The sequence below is a fragment of the Lontra canadensis genome, unplaced genomic scaffold (assembly GCF_010015895.1).
Source record: "Lontra canadensis isolate GAN:19392208 unplaced genomic scaffold, GSC_riverotter_1.0 scaffold199, whole genome shotgun sequence".
Classification (NCBI taxonomy): domain Eukaryota; kingdom Metazoa; phylum Chordata; class Mammalia; order Carnivora; family Mustelidae; genus Lontra; species Lontra canadensis.
In genome coordinates this window covers 1,370,400-1,387,427 of record NW_022631193.1, presented here as the reverse complement: position 1 = coordinate 1,387,427, position 17,028 = coordinate 1,370,400, and the positions used below count along the sequence as shown (strand labels likewise).

Here is a 17,028-nt window from a genome sequence, read left to right as displayed (position 1 = left end):
ACAAAAACCTCCTGAGGGAGCAGCCGCTCTCTGCGATGGCAACCCGTCAGGGTTTAACAGTTCACCTGAGCAGTGCACTTTAAAAACCGAGCACTACATTTTTCATATTGCTTACCCTTCCTCGCAGTTCTCACCTCGAAATGAAGCCGAGCAGCAAGCGGAAAGGGCGGCGCTCGCGCTGCGCCACGTGGGGGCAGTGAAGGCGCCGGGCGATCCTTCCGGGAACGTGCCGTGCACTTCTGCTCTTCCGCTTCTTACACACCATTCCCAGTGGACGTTTGAAGGCCTTTTTAAACACTTGGTGGAGTTGGTTTCAGCATGTTTTTGTATAACACTGCCAAACTATGTTGCGTCGCAGAGAGGACCATGAGGTTTTGTCATTTCAACTCGCCCTTTAACCTACGTGGCACCGCCATCTTAAGCAGAAGTGAACGACGGGGGCCGCCATTTTTGTTCGAACGGGCGGGTATTTCCGGTTCCGGCGGGGGCCTTCTCTCCCTTTTCCTCTGCAGGGTCGCGGCGGGAGCGGCTGTGCTGCTAGTCTCTCTGAACTATCCAGCTCCATCCTTGTCGCCTCGGCGACACCCGCACTCGCCGCCAACATGACTGAGCAGATGACACTTCGTGGCACCCTCAAGGGCCACAACGGCTGGGTGACTCAGATCGCCACGACTCCCCAGTTCCCGGACATGATACTGTCCGCCTCTCGAGGTACGAGCTAAGGTGTGCGGGGCAGAGGATTGAGGGGTCGGGGGGTTGCGCGCGTCGCCTGGCGTTGTCAGTGGCGCGCGAGTTGGCTGCTTGGAAAACTCGGTTCGGGTGTGCCTTGCGGTATGCGGCCCCGGCCCTAGGTCTCAGCCCGGACAAGCCCGTGAGACATCCCACTTGGCCGAGATGGAGATCTATCAGCTCGTGGCTGGCAGGAGGATCGCAGGGTTGGGTTTTCTTTCTTGCCCACCTTCTCGCAGGTGTGGCTGAGCGTGCACAGGAGCCTACGGGGTCGGGCGGGGCGGTGATGATCCCAACATGCCATCTGAGTGCCTGTGCTGAGATCCAGAGGCTGTTTCTGAGCTTCCGCCCGGCCCTGTGCGTAGTGGGTAGTGGATGGACTCCACGGGAACGTCGTGACTCCAATCTCCTTGCTGGCCCGTGCTTTCCACCCCACCCCCACCCCACCCACTATTAAAAGTAGTCTGGGGCCAGGATAATGTTTGGCGCTTAATTGGAAATCTTGCTGAGCCTAATACGTTTCAGTGAAAGCAACCAGTCCCATGGCGTGTAAGGCAGCTTTCCAGCAGCAGTTGTAGGAATCCCGTAACTCGTGTTCCCATACCCAAGCGGCAGTGTTCATGGTTTAGACCTCAGAGCAGACTCAAAAGAGATGGTGAGTTGATCCGAATATTAGAAGAAGGCATCCATAGTCTAATCAAGTTCTGCAGCCCTGAGTTTAATTTTTGTGGCATTACTTAGTTCTGCTTGACTCCTTTCTAAATAGCCATTCGCTTGCCCTTGACTACTAACAGCTCTCAGCCTGTGGTTCTCCTCCACCACCTGGTGTTTTTAATTTGTTATCTTTTGAGTCCAGCAATGACCTTGAGGGATCCTGGATTATCAGCAAGTGGCTATGGGATTCCTCACTGGGTTTCTCTCTTAATCTCCCCTAGATAAGACCATCATCATGTGGAAGCTGACCAGGGATGAGACAAACTATGGCATCCCTCAGCGTGCTCTTCGGGGTCATTCCCACTTTGTCAGTGATGTGGTCATCTCCTCAGATGGCCAGTTTGCCCTCTCCGGCTCCTGGGATGGAACCCTTCGTCTCTGGGATCTCACAACGCAAGTAGCTGCTCATTTAACTCCGGGGCAGTGGGAAAAAGCTGAGCAGAAATGAGGTAGATGCTGTTGGGAGGTGGTTTCCAAGGGACAGTGAGGTTCACTGTGGGAACTGTGAGGCAAGAGAGTACGTAGAGAAGCTGGTTGGGGTTGTTAGGTTTCCATCCTTGCTAGTTTTAATTAGTTAGGCAGAATTGTTAGGAGTGGGCTGGTTGAGCAGTTTTTCTACACACTGTGGTTGGGAGTAGGCGAGTGTTTGAAGCTGGTTAGCTTGGGAGCTCTGTCTTTGGATCATCAGGCATAATGGAGGATCCCAGTGATGACAGATGACATTGTCAGCCAATCCCCACGTGGGAGTGAGGACATGTCCTGCAATTCTGAAGGGATGCCTGTTGTGATCAGACCCATTTCCAGGATCATGTGATTAATGGCAGCCCCAGTGAGACAGGAACAAGGCCAGGGAAACAGTGTGACGTGAAAGGATGTTTGTGGCATTTAGAGACTGACCAAGTCCTCCTCCTCAGGGGTACCACCACACGCAGATTTGTAGGACATACCAAGGATGTGCTGAGTGTGGCCTTCTCCTCTGACAACCGGCAAATTGTTTCTGGCTCCCGAGATAAAACTATCAAGCTGTGGAATACTCTGGGTGTATGCAAATATACTGTCCAGGTAACCGTGAAGGCACATGCAGAGAGCACATGTTGAAGATTCTCTTCTCTTCTTAACTTTTGCAGTATGTGGTAATTTCAAGCCTGGCCTGGACTCTAAAGGAGTTTTGTTAATATTAAGGTTTGGGTTCTGGGGGTATGAATACTTCATGTAAGTGACGGAAGGGGGCGTGGTGGGGTTCTGGTTTCATAGGGACAAGACAGTTTCTCCTGATTTCTTTTCTGTCCTTTGCAGGATGAAAGCCATTCGGAGTGGGTATCTTGTGTCCGATTCTCACCCAATAGCAGCAATCCCATTATTGTCTCCTGTGGCTGGGACAAGCTGGTCAAGGTGAGCGTGGAACCAGGGTGTAGGGCCTTTACCAGCCACAGTGTGCTCCCCCTGCCTCCCAGGTGGTCATAGGCTCTAACTTTGAAAGCTTTGTCCTTCAGTTGGCTTTTCCTATTGTTGTCTTCTAAATACAGGTCATTAGTTTTTGATAACTTGCTCTGAGGTAGCTAATTAAGCCCATGTCCCTCATAAAGCAACACAGAACATTTGTTAATCTTTTAATCATAATTGTCCTTGGGTGACCCAGATTCTTTGAACCTTTTTGTTACTGATAGAATGAAAAATGTCCACCCTGTCCTTGAGTGCTTTTAAATAAGGTGCCGTGCCTTTTTGTCTGTCTTGAGCCCTCCTGACCCCAGTGGATTCAGAACCAGTGTCTTCACCTGTTACCCCCCAATGTCCCAAACCTAGGTATGGAACTTGGCGAACTGCAAGCTGAAAACCAATCACATCGGCCACACGGGCTACCTGAACACTGTAACTGTCTCTCCAGATGGATCCCTCTGCGCTTCTGGTGGGAAGGTATTCAGGAACTGGGAGTTACTACTCAGTGGGGGACAGTGTTTTAGAAAGAATACTTAAAATAATGAGATAGTAATCCACGAATAAGTATTTCTTGAGATTGCTTTCTAGAAATTACATAAATAAGGCATACTCTTTGAAACAAAAAGATTGTTTTCAGTAAAGCTGATTATTGAAGCTATTGATTAGGAGGTTTCAGTTTTCAGAACTAATTGTAGTGGTTTACTTAGAAGTTGTCAGGATGTTGCAGGGTTGGTGAGGTTTCCTGGATTAAAGGAAAGGCACTCAGGTAAATACTGGTATTTGAATCATTAGCTTTGGGGACATTTGTTGGGGGGAGTGACGGAATTTTGAAACCATTAACATCTGGAATAGGTTGCATACTGCTTTGGTCACTCCCTTCTCTTCCCAGGATGGCCAGGCCATGCTGTGGGATCTCAATGAAGGCAAACACCTCTATACACTCGATGGTGGGGACATCATCAATGCCCTGTGCTTCAGTCCTAACCGATACTGGCTCTGTGCTGCCACAGGCCCCAGCATCAAGATCTGGGTGAGTGTGGGCTACAGTTAAGGCAGAGCACCTGGCTGTATTCTCTGAGCCCTAGCAGTGTTGTGAGTTCCTGATTTGTCACGGATGGGATTCAAGCTTCTTGAACCATGGGGCTATCAGTGGAACTCCAGGAAGAGCAAGTTAACAGCTTCCCATGTTTGGAATTACAGTGGTGGTAGATACTTGCCTGCTAAAGGGGATGGCAAATTACAGCTTACTCAATCTCAGCATAAATGACATGTTGGTCTAGGTTGTTCTGGAGGGGAGGAAGAGAGGCAGTTCTGTGCATTTTTAGGCTGTTCAGCAACATCCTCAGCCTCTTTCCCCCTGCCCTGCACCCAGAGATGCCGGTAGTAGAGTCTATCCTTATCCGGATTTTTTTCCTCTTCCTCAGGACTTGGAAGGCAAGATCATTGTAGACGAACTAAAGCAAGAAGTTATCAGTACAAGCAGCAAGGCAGAGCCACCTCAGTGTACCTCTCTGGCCTGGTCTGCTGATGGCCAGGTAAGTAGGTCTCTCCCTAAGTGACCTGGCTTCTACCATTTCTCTCTCCCTTTATGTCCTTGGTGTATCTTTGACATAAAGTTAAAATGACAAAATTTGCCAGGGTGATTTGGGAGGACCAGATTAGCTGTGTCCGTGAATAGAGTACATCTTCCCACATCAGAAGGTAAATTGATATAGCGGTCAGTGATTACCTGCCTTCAGTTAACACCTTAGATGACTTAACCATTTTATAAAAGTATGACTTAATATACCAGCCGTTGCCTTCTCTAGAATACATACCACTTACAACCTGGTGGTTAGAAGACTAGGAATCTTAAAGGCCATCCTTATTAGAAATGTAGCGTTCTGTGGCTCTGACATGATCTGTTGCTATCCTTTCTCCCTGCAGACTCTGTTTGCTGGCTACACGGACAACCTGGTGCGTGTGTGGCAGGTGACCATTGGCACCCGTTAGAAATATGGCAGAGCTTTAGGAATAAAACATTGGTTTTCTGACTTTTAGAAAGTGTCTTTCTCTGATAAGCAAAAAAGCTACTTTGTAATGCTGCGCTGTATCACAATATCCTGTGTCTTAGCTATATATCTTCTAGGCCTCCCTTAAGTCTGGAGAAAATGTTCTTCAGGATTAGTAAAACCTCAGTTCTAGCTTCTAACACGTAAGAAATAATTGAACAAATAGGCATTTTGTCATTGCTCAAAGCGGTATTAGAAGATATTCTGAAACGCCTCAAGTTAGGGTAGGCAGTCAGGTTGGATCTTTTTGTTGGAGATTTTTGAATCCTTCATCTATGATGAAACAACTCTCATGAGAACTGCTGCTTAATCATTACTTTTTACTCCTTCCATTGTTGGACATTAAAAATTGTAGCGTGGTCTGCAGGTATTTGTAAATAAGAGTCACAGCAGGCTTTTTTCTCAAATGGCGGAGGAGTAACATCGAACATGTTGATGTAGCCTGTACAGATTTTCCATTTCCTTTTCTATCAACTCCTAATGGTAATGAGACCTCTCCAGCTTTTACGGTATTTCAACTAGATAAAATGACACAGAGAGATTATGAAAATGTGAAGATTCTTGGAAAAACCATAGTCTTAAAAGCCTCAAAGCAGTGATCTACATAAAGCAGGAAACAATCTCAAGTACATCCTAAAAAGTTTCAATTAAAAAAACCCTGTAGGTCATTCAGATGGGGCTGGGGATGAGTACCACCATCTGGGAATAAGATCACACCTGGGAAAGGGGTGATCAGTGCAAAAGGTAGGTTATCACGGGAAAGTATAATCAGTCCTCAGTTGTCAGGCATCACAGAAGAACTGGCTTATTACGGAGATTGTCTCATCCTGGTTTTGTTCAGCTAAAGGAAAGGACTCCACAAAAGAAGCAAATAAACTTTTTATTTCCACAACACAACCCATCTTCCCTTTTCCCCAGGAACATAAATTGACCTCTGCCATCAAAGTAGAGGACAAAAGCTGACAAGTGACAGAAGGCAAGGGGTTACTAGAAAAATAGATTATACCCAAGGCTCTTCTGGGGATCCAAACCCCTGTCCCCAGGCTCCTGGTCAGGGCTCACCAAATGGAGAAAACTAAAGACATGAAGAGGCTGGAAACTGACACAAGGAACTCCATTGAGCAAAGGGGAAAGGAGCCTGGCAGTGAAAAGACCTGGAGGGGTTGGGTGGGGTGAGCTTTACTCCTAGTTTGAGTGCTGGAAAAAAGGAAGGGGGAGAAAATAATTTACTGGGTGATACAATGGTATATAGTTTCAATCATGTCAACCATTCCAGAGCTCTCAAGCTAAATTCTGGCCAGTCTATGGAGGTAGAAATTGGGGATGGAAGGAGTTCAGAATCCCTCCTACTTCCCCTGGAGAGTATAGACATTTATTACCCAGCTCTACCCTTTCACCCAACCTGCCTCCCCAAAAAAAGCTTCCAAATCCCTTAGCTAAAATTTGCATCAGAAAATGGAATGGGAGCAGACCTGTGTCTTGCCCAAGTACCCCCAGCCTGGGAACTGACAAGGTAGAAGAGCAGGGGCAGGGAAAGGGAAGTTAAGTAATGGAGTTAAATCTCCCCTCATCCCCTACTCAAACTCAGACCCCTGGGTGGATAGAGGGAAGGGAAACCAGGCAGCTGTTCTCATCAGGGACCCATGCAGACCTGTTGGACAGACATTGCAGGTGAGAGAAGGCTGAGCTGCAGGCCAGGAGGATTCTTTAGGCTCCTAGAGGGAGAAGTGGGCCTGGGTCAAAGGGGAGCAGGAAGCAACAAACAGTGGAAGGAGCCTTTGAGCCCCCAAACTTATGGGCCACCCTCCACCACCACCCGCCCCCCAAGTGCTAACCAGAGGGGCCCCTGCGGGTGGCAGGCTAATCAAGGGCAGAGCTTGATACGGGTGCCCTTGGAGAGCACCCGAAAGAAAGGGAAGACACGCTCGCCCAGGAAAGCAGCTGAGAAGGTATGCACGTGGGCTAGAGTCTCCGCATTGTAGAAGCCCAGGCGCCCAGCCTCATAGTCCAGGTACACGCCAAAGCGCCGTGGTTTCTCACTTGGGCTCAGCAGTGTCTGCTCCGTTGAGCTCTGTGCCTGGTAGCGTTTCCCGTTGGTGCCCACACACCACACTTCCCTCTGGAGCAGGGGCTGTTGGGGTAGGTGGAGCCGGCGGCGGCGATGGTGATGGCGTGAGGAGCTGGCATCCCCGCTGCCCACAGAGGACCCCCCAGAGCCCACCTTCTCCTTATGATGGGTCGATTCACGGGCAGCGCCCACCGCCCAGCCCCGCCGCCCGCCCACCTCTACCTCCCAGTAGTGCCGGCCAGAGCGGAAGCCTTGGGCCCCCAATACGCAGCAGTCGGCTGAGAAGCGCTTGGAATGGTCAGCAACCTCCTGCCGCCGCTCTGCCAGGCGGACCCCCCGGCGGTCAGGGGACAGCATCAGAGCTGGGTGAGCTGTGTCAGGGTCCAGCGTCAGGTCCACTTGGGGCAGGGGTGGGGTGGGGGAGGACAAATACGCCAGAACAACTGAACAAAAGAACAACTTTTTCCCCATCAGTAGCCAACTCTAAGATTCAGCCTTTCCTGCTGTCCACCCCTTGCCTCCCTCCCTCCCAGGCTTCCAGGTGTCCTCACCCCACCCCATCCTAAAAGCCAGACTTGAGTTTCTATGGCCTCCACTTCTTGCTTCCATTCTTGTTTCCAGGACACTGGACGGGTCTAACCTCTGGCCCTGGCTCTTCTTGCTACCCACCCCTCCTCCCCTCCCACCACCTATCTGGTCTAGGATAAAAGCTACTCTTGGCTTGAGGCCCCAAGCAGCCTACCTGTATCCTGCTCCACTTCAGCCCCAATCTCCCCCCCCGCCTGGGGCCCCCATCTTCCCCCCGCTCAGAACCCAATCAGAACCCAATCTCAGGTTTATAAAGGGAAAGGCAAAGGAAGGTCGTAAAAGTGACCTCCCTACCTCGGGCAGCCTGACAGAACATCCGGCTCATTTTCCTCACGATGGCATCTGTCAAGAAGTCATGGCTATGGGGTTGACACGGGTCAGGGGACCAGACCTCTGGGGGCTGCAGCTGTACCTCTTCACACCTGGAGGAAGGGGACCGGGCAGGGGGTGGGACCATGATATTCCCAGAGGGAAGAACAAAAGCTGAGGGGAAGGAGAGGAGGGTCCAGAGGCAGAAACTCGGGTCCTGGGGAAGGAAGGAAAGGAGCGGGATATCCAAGAGAGGTAGGGATGGGGAACCAGATGCCACTGGGTCACAGAGGAAAAGGGTGGCAACACACCTATTGAAAGTCTCCTTGATGTCCTGGGAATAACAGAAACAAAAAGAGGGAGAGGGAAAAAGAGACAAAGAGAGAGTCAGCTGCACAGAGACAGCTCCTTTCTCCCAATCTGATTCCAGCCAGAGAAAGGACTGAACTTGAACAGGGAGTAAGAAAAAGCATCCTCAAGGCCCTCAAAAAGCGTATGTCTATCTCAGTCATCCCTATGCCTCAGCACACCTAATTCATCTCAATCTGTTACGGGACCAGTAACAGAATTTTCAACCCCAGTAAAAGAATTTTCACAACATGACTTGTGAATCTTTTTTCAGGATATCTCTGTCAAAACTTCTTTCCTCAACTCTCCTTTAAAACCCTCATTCTACAATTGAATCTTCTTTCTTTTCACTGGGTATATTCACACGCACACCACATTTGGCATTAACTCCGTCCCCAGCCTCAAAAAACCTTTGGTCTTAGGTTAAATCATTGTGGGGTCCTCTCAATGAGGAGAGAGGCAGCTCTTAACAGACGTTTGGTAAGCACTGCCTGACAGAGCAAATAGGGGTTTTGGGGAGAAGGGGTGATAAGGAAGGGGACACTGCTCACCTGGAGCAGCCGCAGGCCCCCCTGCTGGCTCCGCTCCTGGGCCTCAGCCAGCAGGCGGCTCAGCTGGGCAGCCTGCTCTGCCAGGCGGCTGGCTGCTGCTCCTGCACGCCCTAGCTGGGCTTCATGCATCTCTCGGAGGCGCCGCTCCAACCCTGCCTGCTCTTCAGCCAGAAACCGTGTCAGCCGCCCGAACTCCGAGGCCACAGCTGCCAGCTCTGACTTCATCTGGCTCTGGGATGATGCAAAGGGGATGGTGGATACCACCTCAACACACAGAAACATAAACTTCCAATTTTGCAACTGCTGCCCCTCAACCAAGGTAACGGAGCCCTACATCCCAAATGGAAAGAGGCCCCTGTCCCCTTCCCCACCTCCCAGCCTTACCGGGCACCACTCCCACACCCCCAGCATACTGGTCTCAAACTCAACAATTTCTGTCTGCAACTTACCTCCACCCTGGCTAACTAACTTCATTCATCCTTCTGGTCTAAGTTTAAAGATATTCCTAGAGAGAAGTCTTCTCTCCCCTCCAGATCTAAATCAGGACCACCCCCATAAGTATCATTGTATATCATGGCATTAATCTTAAAAGTATGTTTACATTGAAGTATCTTTTAACATCCTTTTCCACCACTGCATAATCTCTGTTTACCACAAGGTCCTCAGACCCTGGAAGAGCACCAACCACAAAGTAGGTACCTTAGTAAGAACTTTTTGAAATGAATGAACAAAAAATTCAGGAATCAAGATGTCAAGTTAAGATCTTGACTATACCACTAATGACCTGAGAAAAGTCACCTAATCCTTCTAGATCAGGAGTCTAGCGAACTTTTCCTATAAAGAGCCAAATAATATTTTACATTTTAACAGCCAAGAGGCAAAATCATGGGCATCATGGTGTAAGTACTTCTAAATGTAATGACAGAAAACTTCTGCTCACTCTCATCCCATTTGCCTGGGCTGGGGACTCTTAGATAAGGGCATGCTTTCCACCCATCAGCTAGAGACATTCTTGGGACATAGTATACATAGTATAGCAGGCCAGAGAGGGGAAAGGAAGTTCTGACTGACCAAGTGAGTGAAGGAAGTCAGTTTCACCCTCTGTCCCAGAGACGCTCAGATCCTGACATCATCTCTCTATAACCCAGGACCCTAGAAGTCACAATCTGAGTATCTGACTAGGGGCAAGAGGACTCCATGACTCCCAGACTCAGATTCCACCACTTGGTCCCTGGCAGTTGCCAGCAGCACAGTTCCTAATATGTTGGTGCAAAAAATAAGCACAAGGCCTGGGAAGTGGCAAGACCCCTCACTGACCAGGGCAGTAGGCACGGGAGAGATGAGGGAAGAGGCTTGGTCTCCAAAGCTCAGTGCCAAGCCATTCTCAGTGCTTGCTGACCTTACAAAAACAGGTACAGAGTTGGGAGTGAAGGGTTGATATTAGGGGAAATAATATCTAAAAATACTCTTTAGGGAGGGGTGATCAATCATGAGAAACAGCTGAGAAACACTGGACTGAAAAGACTCAGTCTCTGCCATGCTAACAGTCACAAATTCCTATCCTCCATTAAACACCCTGGTACCCCCTCTCCTGCTCAGGGCTGCTCTGCCATCTATCCTGGGAACTATAAAGTTCCCAGGAACTGGAACTTCTCTGATGGCTGTTACATGGATTTTCCTTGCTCACTTCTGCCCTCTGTGCTATCTGGTGTGGTGGGGACTGGGCCTGAAGCGAGGTATCTGGGTGGTAAGCCTGCTTTTTTGCAGCCCTGGGCCAGGGACCCAACCTCTCCTCGCCAGGCCTGCTACCACTCTATTTTGGAACCTAGAAACAAACTCTCTACCATCCAAAGCCCCTGTCTCTTCCAGATCCTGAGAATATGCCTACTTCTCTCCCAGGCCTCGGCTGCCTCTCTTCAGGGAATCTAGTCACCACTTTTGAGCGTACGCAGCCTATCTTCCCTGCCCTGATTACAGAGCCAGTCAGCCCTATCAAGGACATTCACCCACCTTCAGCTCTGTCACCCGCCTCTCCTCCTTGGCCTTCATCTTCTGCACAGCCTCTAGGTGCTTCCTCAGTGGTTCCACGTGTCCCTGCAATTTGGCCTGAGGGAATGGGAAAGGAAGGTTAGAGGTCTGGGATGGGAGAGGCACCTGCTTTCAGTGCCCATCTGCCCCATCCTCCCTGCAGTGCACTGGGGCCCAAAGCCTGATCCCCACCACAGATATCAAATAAGCATCATAATCCCTTCCTCCCCTTTCTTCTCTTCAAAGGACAAATGCCTCCAATACTCTGCCTGTACCCATGTACAGAAGCCATGTACAGAACCCCAGATCCTCTAAAAGTAGGATCCTGAGGACTACAGGCTCCATAGTCAGAGTTGGGGTGGACCTGGCTTGAAGCCCTCATCACATGAAGTCCTCCTGTATGATGTTCCTACCTATGGTCCCTTCCCCCTCATTAGCAATCTTCCTTGTAACTTTCATCTCTAAAAAGTTCTCTGACGATTTTGTTCCCGTCCTAAAGATCCTTCCGTGGTTCTCCACCATCTGCAAAATATGAGGCCCTCATTGCCTCTACGTTTCTAGCCTCCTCTCCTCTACTTAACCCTTTCTAATACAGACTCTTAGTTTTAGCCACATAAAACTACCTGTCTTTTCCTGAATGTAATTGCATATCTTTATCCATGTTGCTCCCTCTACCTGGGATTGCCTTTCGCCATTTGGCCCAAGGCATTTTTCCTTTAAAACCCAGCTACCCGACCATGGTCCAGATCCTCCCTGCACCCACTTCCTGTCACCCCAAGGAACATGAGTACAACCTTTATAATACTTCTGAGGCACTGTCATGATTTTTAAGTATGCTTCCCCCAAGATAGGGGGGCAGGGGCCCCACATTATTTCTATGCCTCCCTGTCCATTTCTCTCCCACTCACTTACTAAGAGAACAAAAATCCTCTCTTCCTATGGTTTTAACCTTCACAGCCAATATGCATTGAGCTCTATGTTCCAATCACTTGTAAAAGAATATTTTTCTTTAAAAGACTGTTAGAGACCAGAGATGAGCCCAACCTGTTTTCTTCCCTTTTCAACGTTTCCTACTACTTCTGCCTTTCTCTCTCCTTTCCTTGAGAGGCAGTACAGGGCAGAAGATCTTAAGTCTAGACTCCAATCTAAACCTGAATGTATCCAAGTGACCTGATGCAAGCTACACTTCAAGTTTCCTCACCTTACACAGGAAGTGGTAATAACGGAATCTACCTAATGGACAGTATGCTTCACACAGTCTGGCATGTACCAAAGATCAGTAACTGTTATCTAATATTCTCTACCTGTGTCTAAGCTGCCAATGACAACCTGATAATGACCCTTGAACTAAAGAGGTTACTGACCCAGAGTACAAAAGGCAGTTGTTGCACAGGATAAGTGGTTGTAGAAAAAACATTAAAAATATTACAAGTAATCACTAACATGAAAGTAGCATGAACTACAAAAAATTCTCTTTTCATACTACTTTCTACTTTTCTCCAACTCTATTCAGAATTTATGATGCTTAAATTTCTCATTTAATATTTTTCCTAAATACTGGAAAATTGACAAAAAATTCATAAGCACAAATCCAAACAGAGTACTATTTAAGAAAAATTATCAAGGGCTTTCAACTTTTTAGGAGCTTTATTTAAACATCATTTGTATTATTACCTATTCAATAAAGAAATACTTCTACAAAGCAACACTGTTTCAAGCTAGTACTAGTTAATGTACATATTTGAAAAGGATTAACTATCTGCCCATAACATAGCCTGTAAGTTAGAAAAGGAATCACTCAATTTAGTTCTATATAGTAAAACATATGTATTTACATCTGCTGATCAGTTAATGGCAGATTATTAGCATCTATATGGCCTCCTCAAACTGCAAAGCCCTACTGGGCTGGCATACAACAGATGTGGCTAACACAAATTAAAATCCAGTTTCAGAAGCTCTTCAGAAGAGTCCTGTAGGAGGAGGGTGGAGAAGGGGTGGAACGCCCATGAAGAGTCCACCCCAAGATTCAGTTAACAAACTGTCCATTGATGTGTATGGTAAACTAGGAGTCAAAAAAAAAGAGAGAGAGAGGTAAAAAAAGACAAAAGGAGATCACAACTTTCCCCAATAATGCAGGGTTTAAAAAACAGGTGATGTTACCAATGCAGTGATTCCCATGCTACACTGGGTTTTCTTAAAGATATTCTGATAATCTCCCTGTCTCTGACTCAGAATCTCGAGTGGTAGGGCCCACTGTACTTTTGAAAACTCCCCCAGTAACTGGGACAATCACTGCGTGGAAGAAACAGTTACTTGTCATGAAAGGATGTTAGGTTTGTCTTAGCTGTTACTCATAGCTGAGAAGTTCTAGACTGGTTACTCTAAAATTAGGGTAATGATACGATTACCTAAATGAGGTTACTGTGTGAGAAGATATGAAAACATGGGTCATAATACAAAAAAGTTCCGCACATGGGAGCTACCCTCTCTTCCTCCTGGACCCACTATTTCAAACTGATCCCAGCTTTCACTAAGTGGTCCTATTTGTGCTGGCTGTCTCATAGACAGATCTTCACTTATATCCCCAAAGACTGAAGGCCAGAAGTACAGTGCAAAGTATTAACCAAACTAGAATCAGACTCCAAGAAGTCACATGTCAGGAAAGTCAAACAAGACATCTAAATGGTGGTGACACTGTTAACAGTATGCAGGGGCGCTGGCACAGGAGAGGGGGATCATAACCAAGTCCATCACTTACTAGTAACTGTGTGGCCCTGTGTATATTACTTAAATTTGTTTCCTAACCTGTAAAACAGGGATAGAAACTATATCAAACTTACACGATTGTTTTGAGTTTTAAATGAGACAGTCCATGAAAAGTGCTTAGTACAGTTCCTGGTGTACATCATAAGTTAACTGTTCAGTAAAAATTAACTTTTAATCCTGGAGAAATTAGAGTTCCAAAACTTTCAGAGATGCCTGAGTGAATATTCGCAAGTGCAGAGCCCGGTCTTCTGACTTAAGAAGCATCTCCCTTTCCCCTGCGTTCTCAGGAAAGGTAAGTTCTAGTCAGTACATTAGACTGTTGCAGATCCAGCAAAAGTCCGTGAGGAGAAACAAGCCCTATCGGGGGTAGGTGAGAAGCCCATCAAACGGCAAGTGAAGAGTATCTGCATATGACACTAGTAATCATTTCTACATTCCTGCTCCTTAAGGCACTTTCTTTTTCTTTGAGGCCCCAATTAATTCCCAACTCTAGGGGTCTGAGTCAAGGACAGAGTGAAGACTCATCCAGAGGAAAATGAGACTGGTGGTAAAGCCTAAGGAGCCTGTCACCTGCACTCCTACACTTAAGAGACACTGGAAGTGGGAAACAGGAGTGCTTTTCCTAAGAGATGCAACCCAATGATATGCTATCACCCGGGCTTTGCCCAATTTCTTTTGAGGAAGCCAATCTTCCTGGTCTTCTTCACTGTTCTGCTTTGTCTGTGTGCAGGATCCTTCTCAGTCTAACCCACCTTGAGGCCAGTTAAGTGCTAAAAGGAGAATCAGCGCACCAGGGCATGAAGTTCTGGGGTTAGGAGGGGACATGTTTCCTTTTCCCAACTCCTCTTACTTCCTCTCCACCCCCACTAAACTCCCAACCTCTACTTCTCTCACCTTATACTCCTGCACCACCTCCTCCAACGGCACCACGCTGTGCTGTTTGTGGCTCCTGGATTCTCGGCACACCACACAGATGGCCTCTTCATCCACCTCGCAGAAGAGCTTCAGGGCTTCCTGGTGTTTGGGACAAATGCCCTGCTCGCTCCCACGGCTCCCTCGACCAGGAGTTGGGTGCATCTGCCGAATCACCTGGACCATGTTGGCCAGCTGCAGGTTGGGGCGGAAACTCCGCCTGGGAAAGCTCTTTCGGCACTGGGGGCAGGTGAAGCACCTCCGAGGGGCTGGAGGCGGGGGCAGTGGGGTGACGGGGTCTAGCTCCTCTTCCTCGTCCTCCTCCAGCACTTCCTCCTCGTCCTCCTCATCCTCCCCTCTCAGGTCCTCCTCCATGTCCCCCAAGTAGTAGTCCAAATCTTCCTCCTCGTCCTCCTCCTCCCACACGTAGTCCATGTTGTCCCAGTTGGACCCTCCCATGCCACTGGTCCAGAACACACCCTCCTCTTCCTCCTCGACCTCCTCCTCCATGTCGCCCTCATAGTCTTCATCCCGCATGGGGGTGTCCCACCCCCCACCGGCCCCCACAGCCTCTACTTCCTCCTCCTCTCCGTCCTCCTCTTCCTCCTCCCGGTCCAACTCGTCTCTGTCCTCCTCATCCTCCCCTCCCCACAACTGGGTTACACACACTCGGCAGAAGTTGTGCCCGCAGCCGATGGACACGGGGTCCGTGAAGTAATCGAGGCAGATGGCGCACACCGCCTCCTCCTGAAGGGTCTGCACAGGGTTGGGTGCCATGGCAACGGCAGCCATCTTAGTGTCCAGTCAGCCAGTGTAGAAGGGCGGTGGGGGGGGGCGGGGGGCGGGGGTCTTCCCTCTCAGACGCCCTGACGACCCGGCCCCACCCCCACCCCGCCTCTCCACACCTTGCCTCAAGCGCAGACAGAGGAAGGTCCTCCCGACAACCCACCCCTCCACACAGAGTTCCCTACTCCTAGACGACAACCGTGTCTCTGCGAGTGGAGGGGACACAGCTCAGCGATACAGCCAAGTCCCTCAGGTGGCCCTGAGTGCAAATCTGTCCCAACGCTCCCTTGGCCTCCTCATAAACCCCCGCCCCTCCTCACTTCCTGGCTCCGCCCCCTCACTTCCGGTCTTCCTTCCAACACTTCCGGTGTCTGCGAGTCCCCTAAGCTCGCGAGTTCCCTCCGCGGTAGCGCTACGCCCCCTTCTTTCCTCCCGGGCCCCTGGGCGACAGGAAACGGCGAGGAGACGCTCTAGCAGGCACACGGGAACAGGGCGGGAGGGCTAGAACGATGGAGGCCCTCGTCTCTGTAATATGAAGGAGCAGGGAACGCGGACGACCTGGAAGAACCGGCCTCCCCCATCCCCCGCCACTGGGGGTAAACTTCGGAGAACGGCGGAAGCGGTTAGCGGCTGTCCGCTCTCGGTGCCGTGACCGCGTCGGCCGGGCGCCATCCTACTAACCGAACACGGAGGACTGCACCAGGGACTCCCCACAGCCGATTCCGGAAGCGGAGGGGCGGGTCCCGTTGAGCATCCTCAAGTACTTCCGGCCCTTCTAGGCCGCGGACTTTGTTGTTTGGGAACTCAGAGTTCCTCGGAGAGGGCTCGGGGCGGGGATCGGAGTCCTTGCCCATCCTCCCCCAACACAGTGGGCGTTTCCACACGCGTTTGAGGAACTGCCTTGCGCTAGCTGCCGTATCGTTCAGACGAGTCGTCCAACTGCTCCTCCGTAAAGGAGGAGCGAAATCATGACTTGAACGTTCACACAGTGAAACACTCTTTAGCTGTAGAAAGGGAATCCTCTTCAGGATGTGTCATGAGGTGAGGAAAGCGAGGTGCTGAGAAGTGTAGAACCATGCTACCGTCTGCAACACGGGACGGGATGTCGGGTGTATCTGGTAACTTTGTCGTCCTGCGTTTGCTCATGTAAAGTAAGGGCAAGCGTCCCTGTCAGAGGGTTTTGTGAAATTAGAGTCACCGTCATTTCAAAGCGGTTAGCAGGTTGCTGAGCACACGGTGGGTGAGTTTGGGGCCGTCGGTTCATTCGATGAAGCTTGGCGCTGGGCGCCACGCACGCCCCGTGCCCACACCGCCTCGAGGTGTGCGTGCACGCGGCCCAACCCGAGAGCAGGGCGTCAAACCTTGTTTGCGGTGCTCAGTTTATCCGAGAGGCTCCCGTCCAGGCTGCGGGACTGTGTGACTAAAAGTGCCGCTTTGGGACGCAGGGCGTCTCCGTCAAATACACCTTTGGGGTGACCGAAACAATACCCGAGGCTTCTGAAGAATTTCTCCTTTAATGAAACAAGACAGGGAAGCCTGCAGGGGCAGTGACAGGAGCGTTCTTCGCGGGCCGACTTCCCGGGGAGCGCCGGCCGCCGCCCCGGAATGCCCGGACTGGGCGCGCGGTACTCACCCGGTCCTGGAGGCGCTTTGCCCGTGGGGACGCGCCCGTAGGACGCCCGCTTCCTCAGAAGGGTGGCTGAACACGCCCGAACCAGCAATGCTCGTGGGTGAGCAACCA

At 49.9% G+C, this 17,028-nt stretch overlaps 2 protein-coding genes and 2 non-coding genes across 12 annotated transcripts; 3 read left to right on the top strand and 1 right to left on the bottom strand.

Moving 5' to 3' along the window:
• The first annotated feature begins 495 nt into the window (after positions 1–495).
• On the top strand, positions 496–4,919 carry RACK1 (receptor for activated C kinase 1). The gene is made up of 8 exons (XM_032848030.1): positions 496–711; positions 1,665–1,836; positions 2,358–2,505; positions 2,740–2,835; positions 3,247–3,357; positions 3,770–3,910; positions 4,305–4,415; positions 4,807–4,919. Exons 1-8 carry the CDS (start codon positions 603–605, stop codon positions 4,870–4,872), a joined length of 954 nt encoding a protein of 317 aa, XP_032703921.1. The 5' UTR covers positions 496–602; the 3' UTR covers positions 4,873–4,919.
• LOC116861490 lies at positions 1,007–1,074 on the top strand. The gene has a single exon (XR_004381501.1). It is a non-coding gene; the product is annotated as a small nucleolar RNA SNORD95 (small nucleolar RNA).
• LOC116861489 lies at positions 2,144–2,220 on the top strand. Its single transcript, XR_004381500.1, has one exon. It is a non-coding gene; the product is annotated as a small nucleolar RNA SNORD96 family (small nucleolar RNA).
• Positions 4,920–5,794: 875 nt separating the features above from the next.
• On the bottom strand, positions 5,795–16,897 carry TRIM41 (tripartite motif containing 41). Of its 9 annotated transcripts, XM_032848022.1 has the most exons (8): positions 14,484–16,893; positions 10,806–10,901; positions 8,796–9,026; positions 8,208–8,230; positions 7,882–8,009; positions 7,222–7,397; positions 6,583–6,646; positions 5,795–6,128 (listed from the first exon to the last, which is right to left on the bottom strand). In XM_032848022.1, exons 1-8 carry the CDS (start codon positions 15,291–15,293, stop codon positions 6,007–6,009), a joined length of 1,650 nt encoding a protein of 549 aa, XP_032703913.1. In that variant the 5' UTR covers positions 15,294–16,893; the 3' UTR covers positions 5,795–6,006. The 9 variants fall into 9 exon arrangements, 8 of the variants coding, with proteins under 8 accessions (XP_032703913.1, XP_032703911.1, XP_032703912.1 ...); XM_032848020.1 differs by having other exon boundaries at positions 7,216–7,397; positions 7,882–8,230; positions 8,796–9,059; positions 14,484–16,897; XM_032848021.1 differs by having other exon boundaries at positions 7,882–8,230; positions 8,796–9,059; positions 14,484–16,897.
• Between the last annotated feature and the right edge of the window lie 131 nt (positions 16,898–17,028).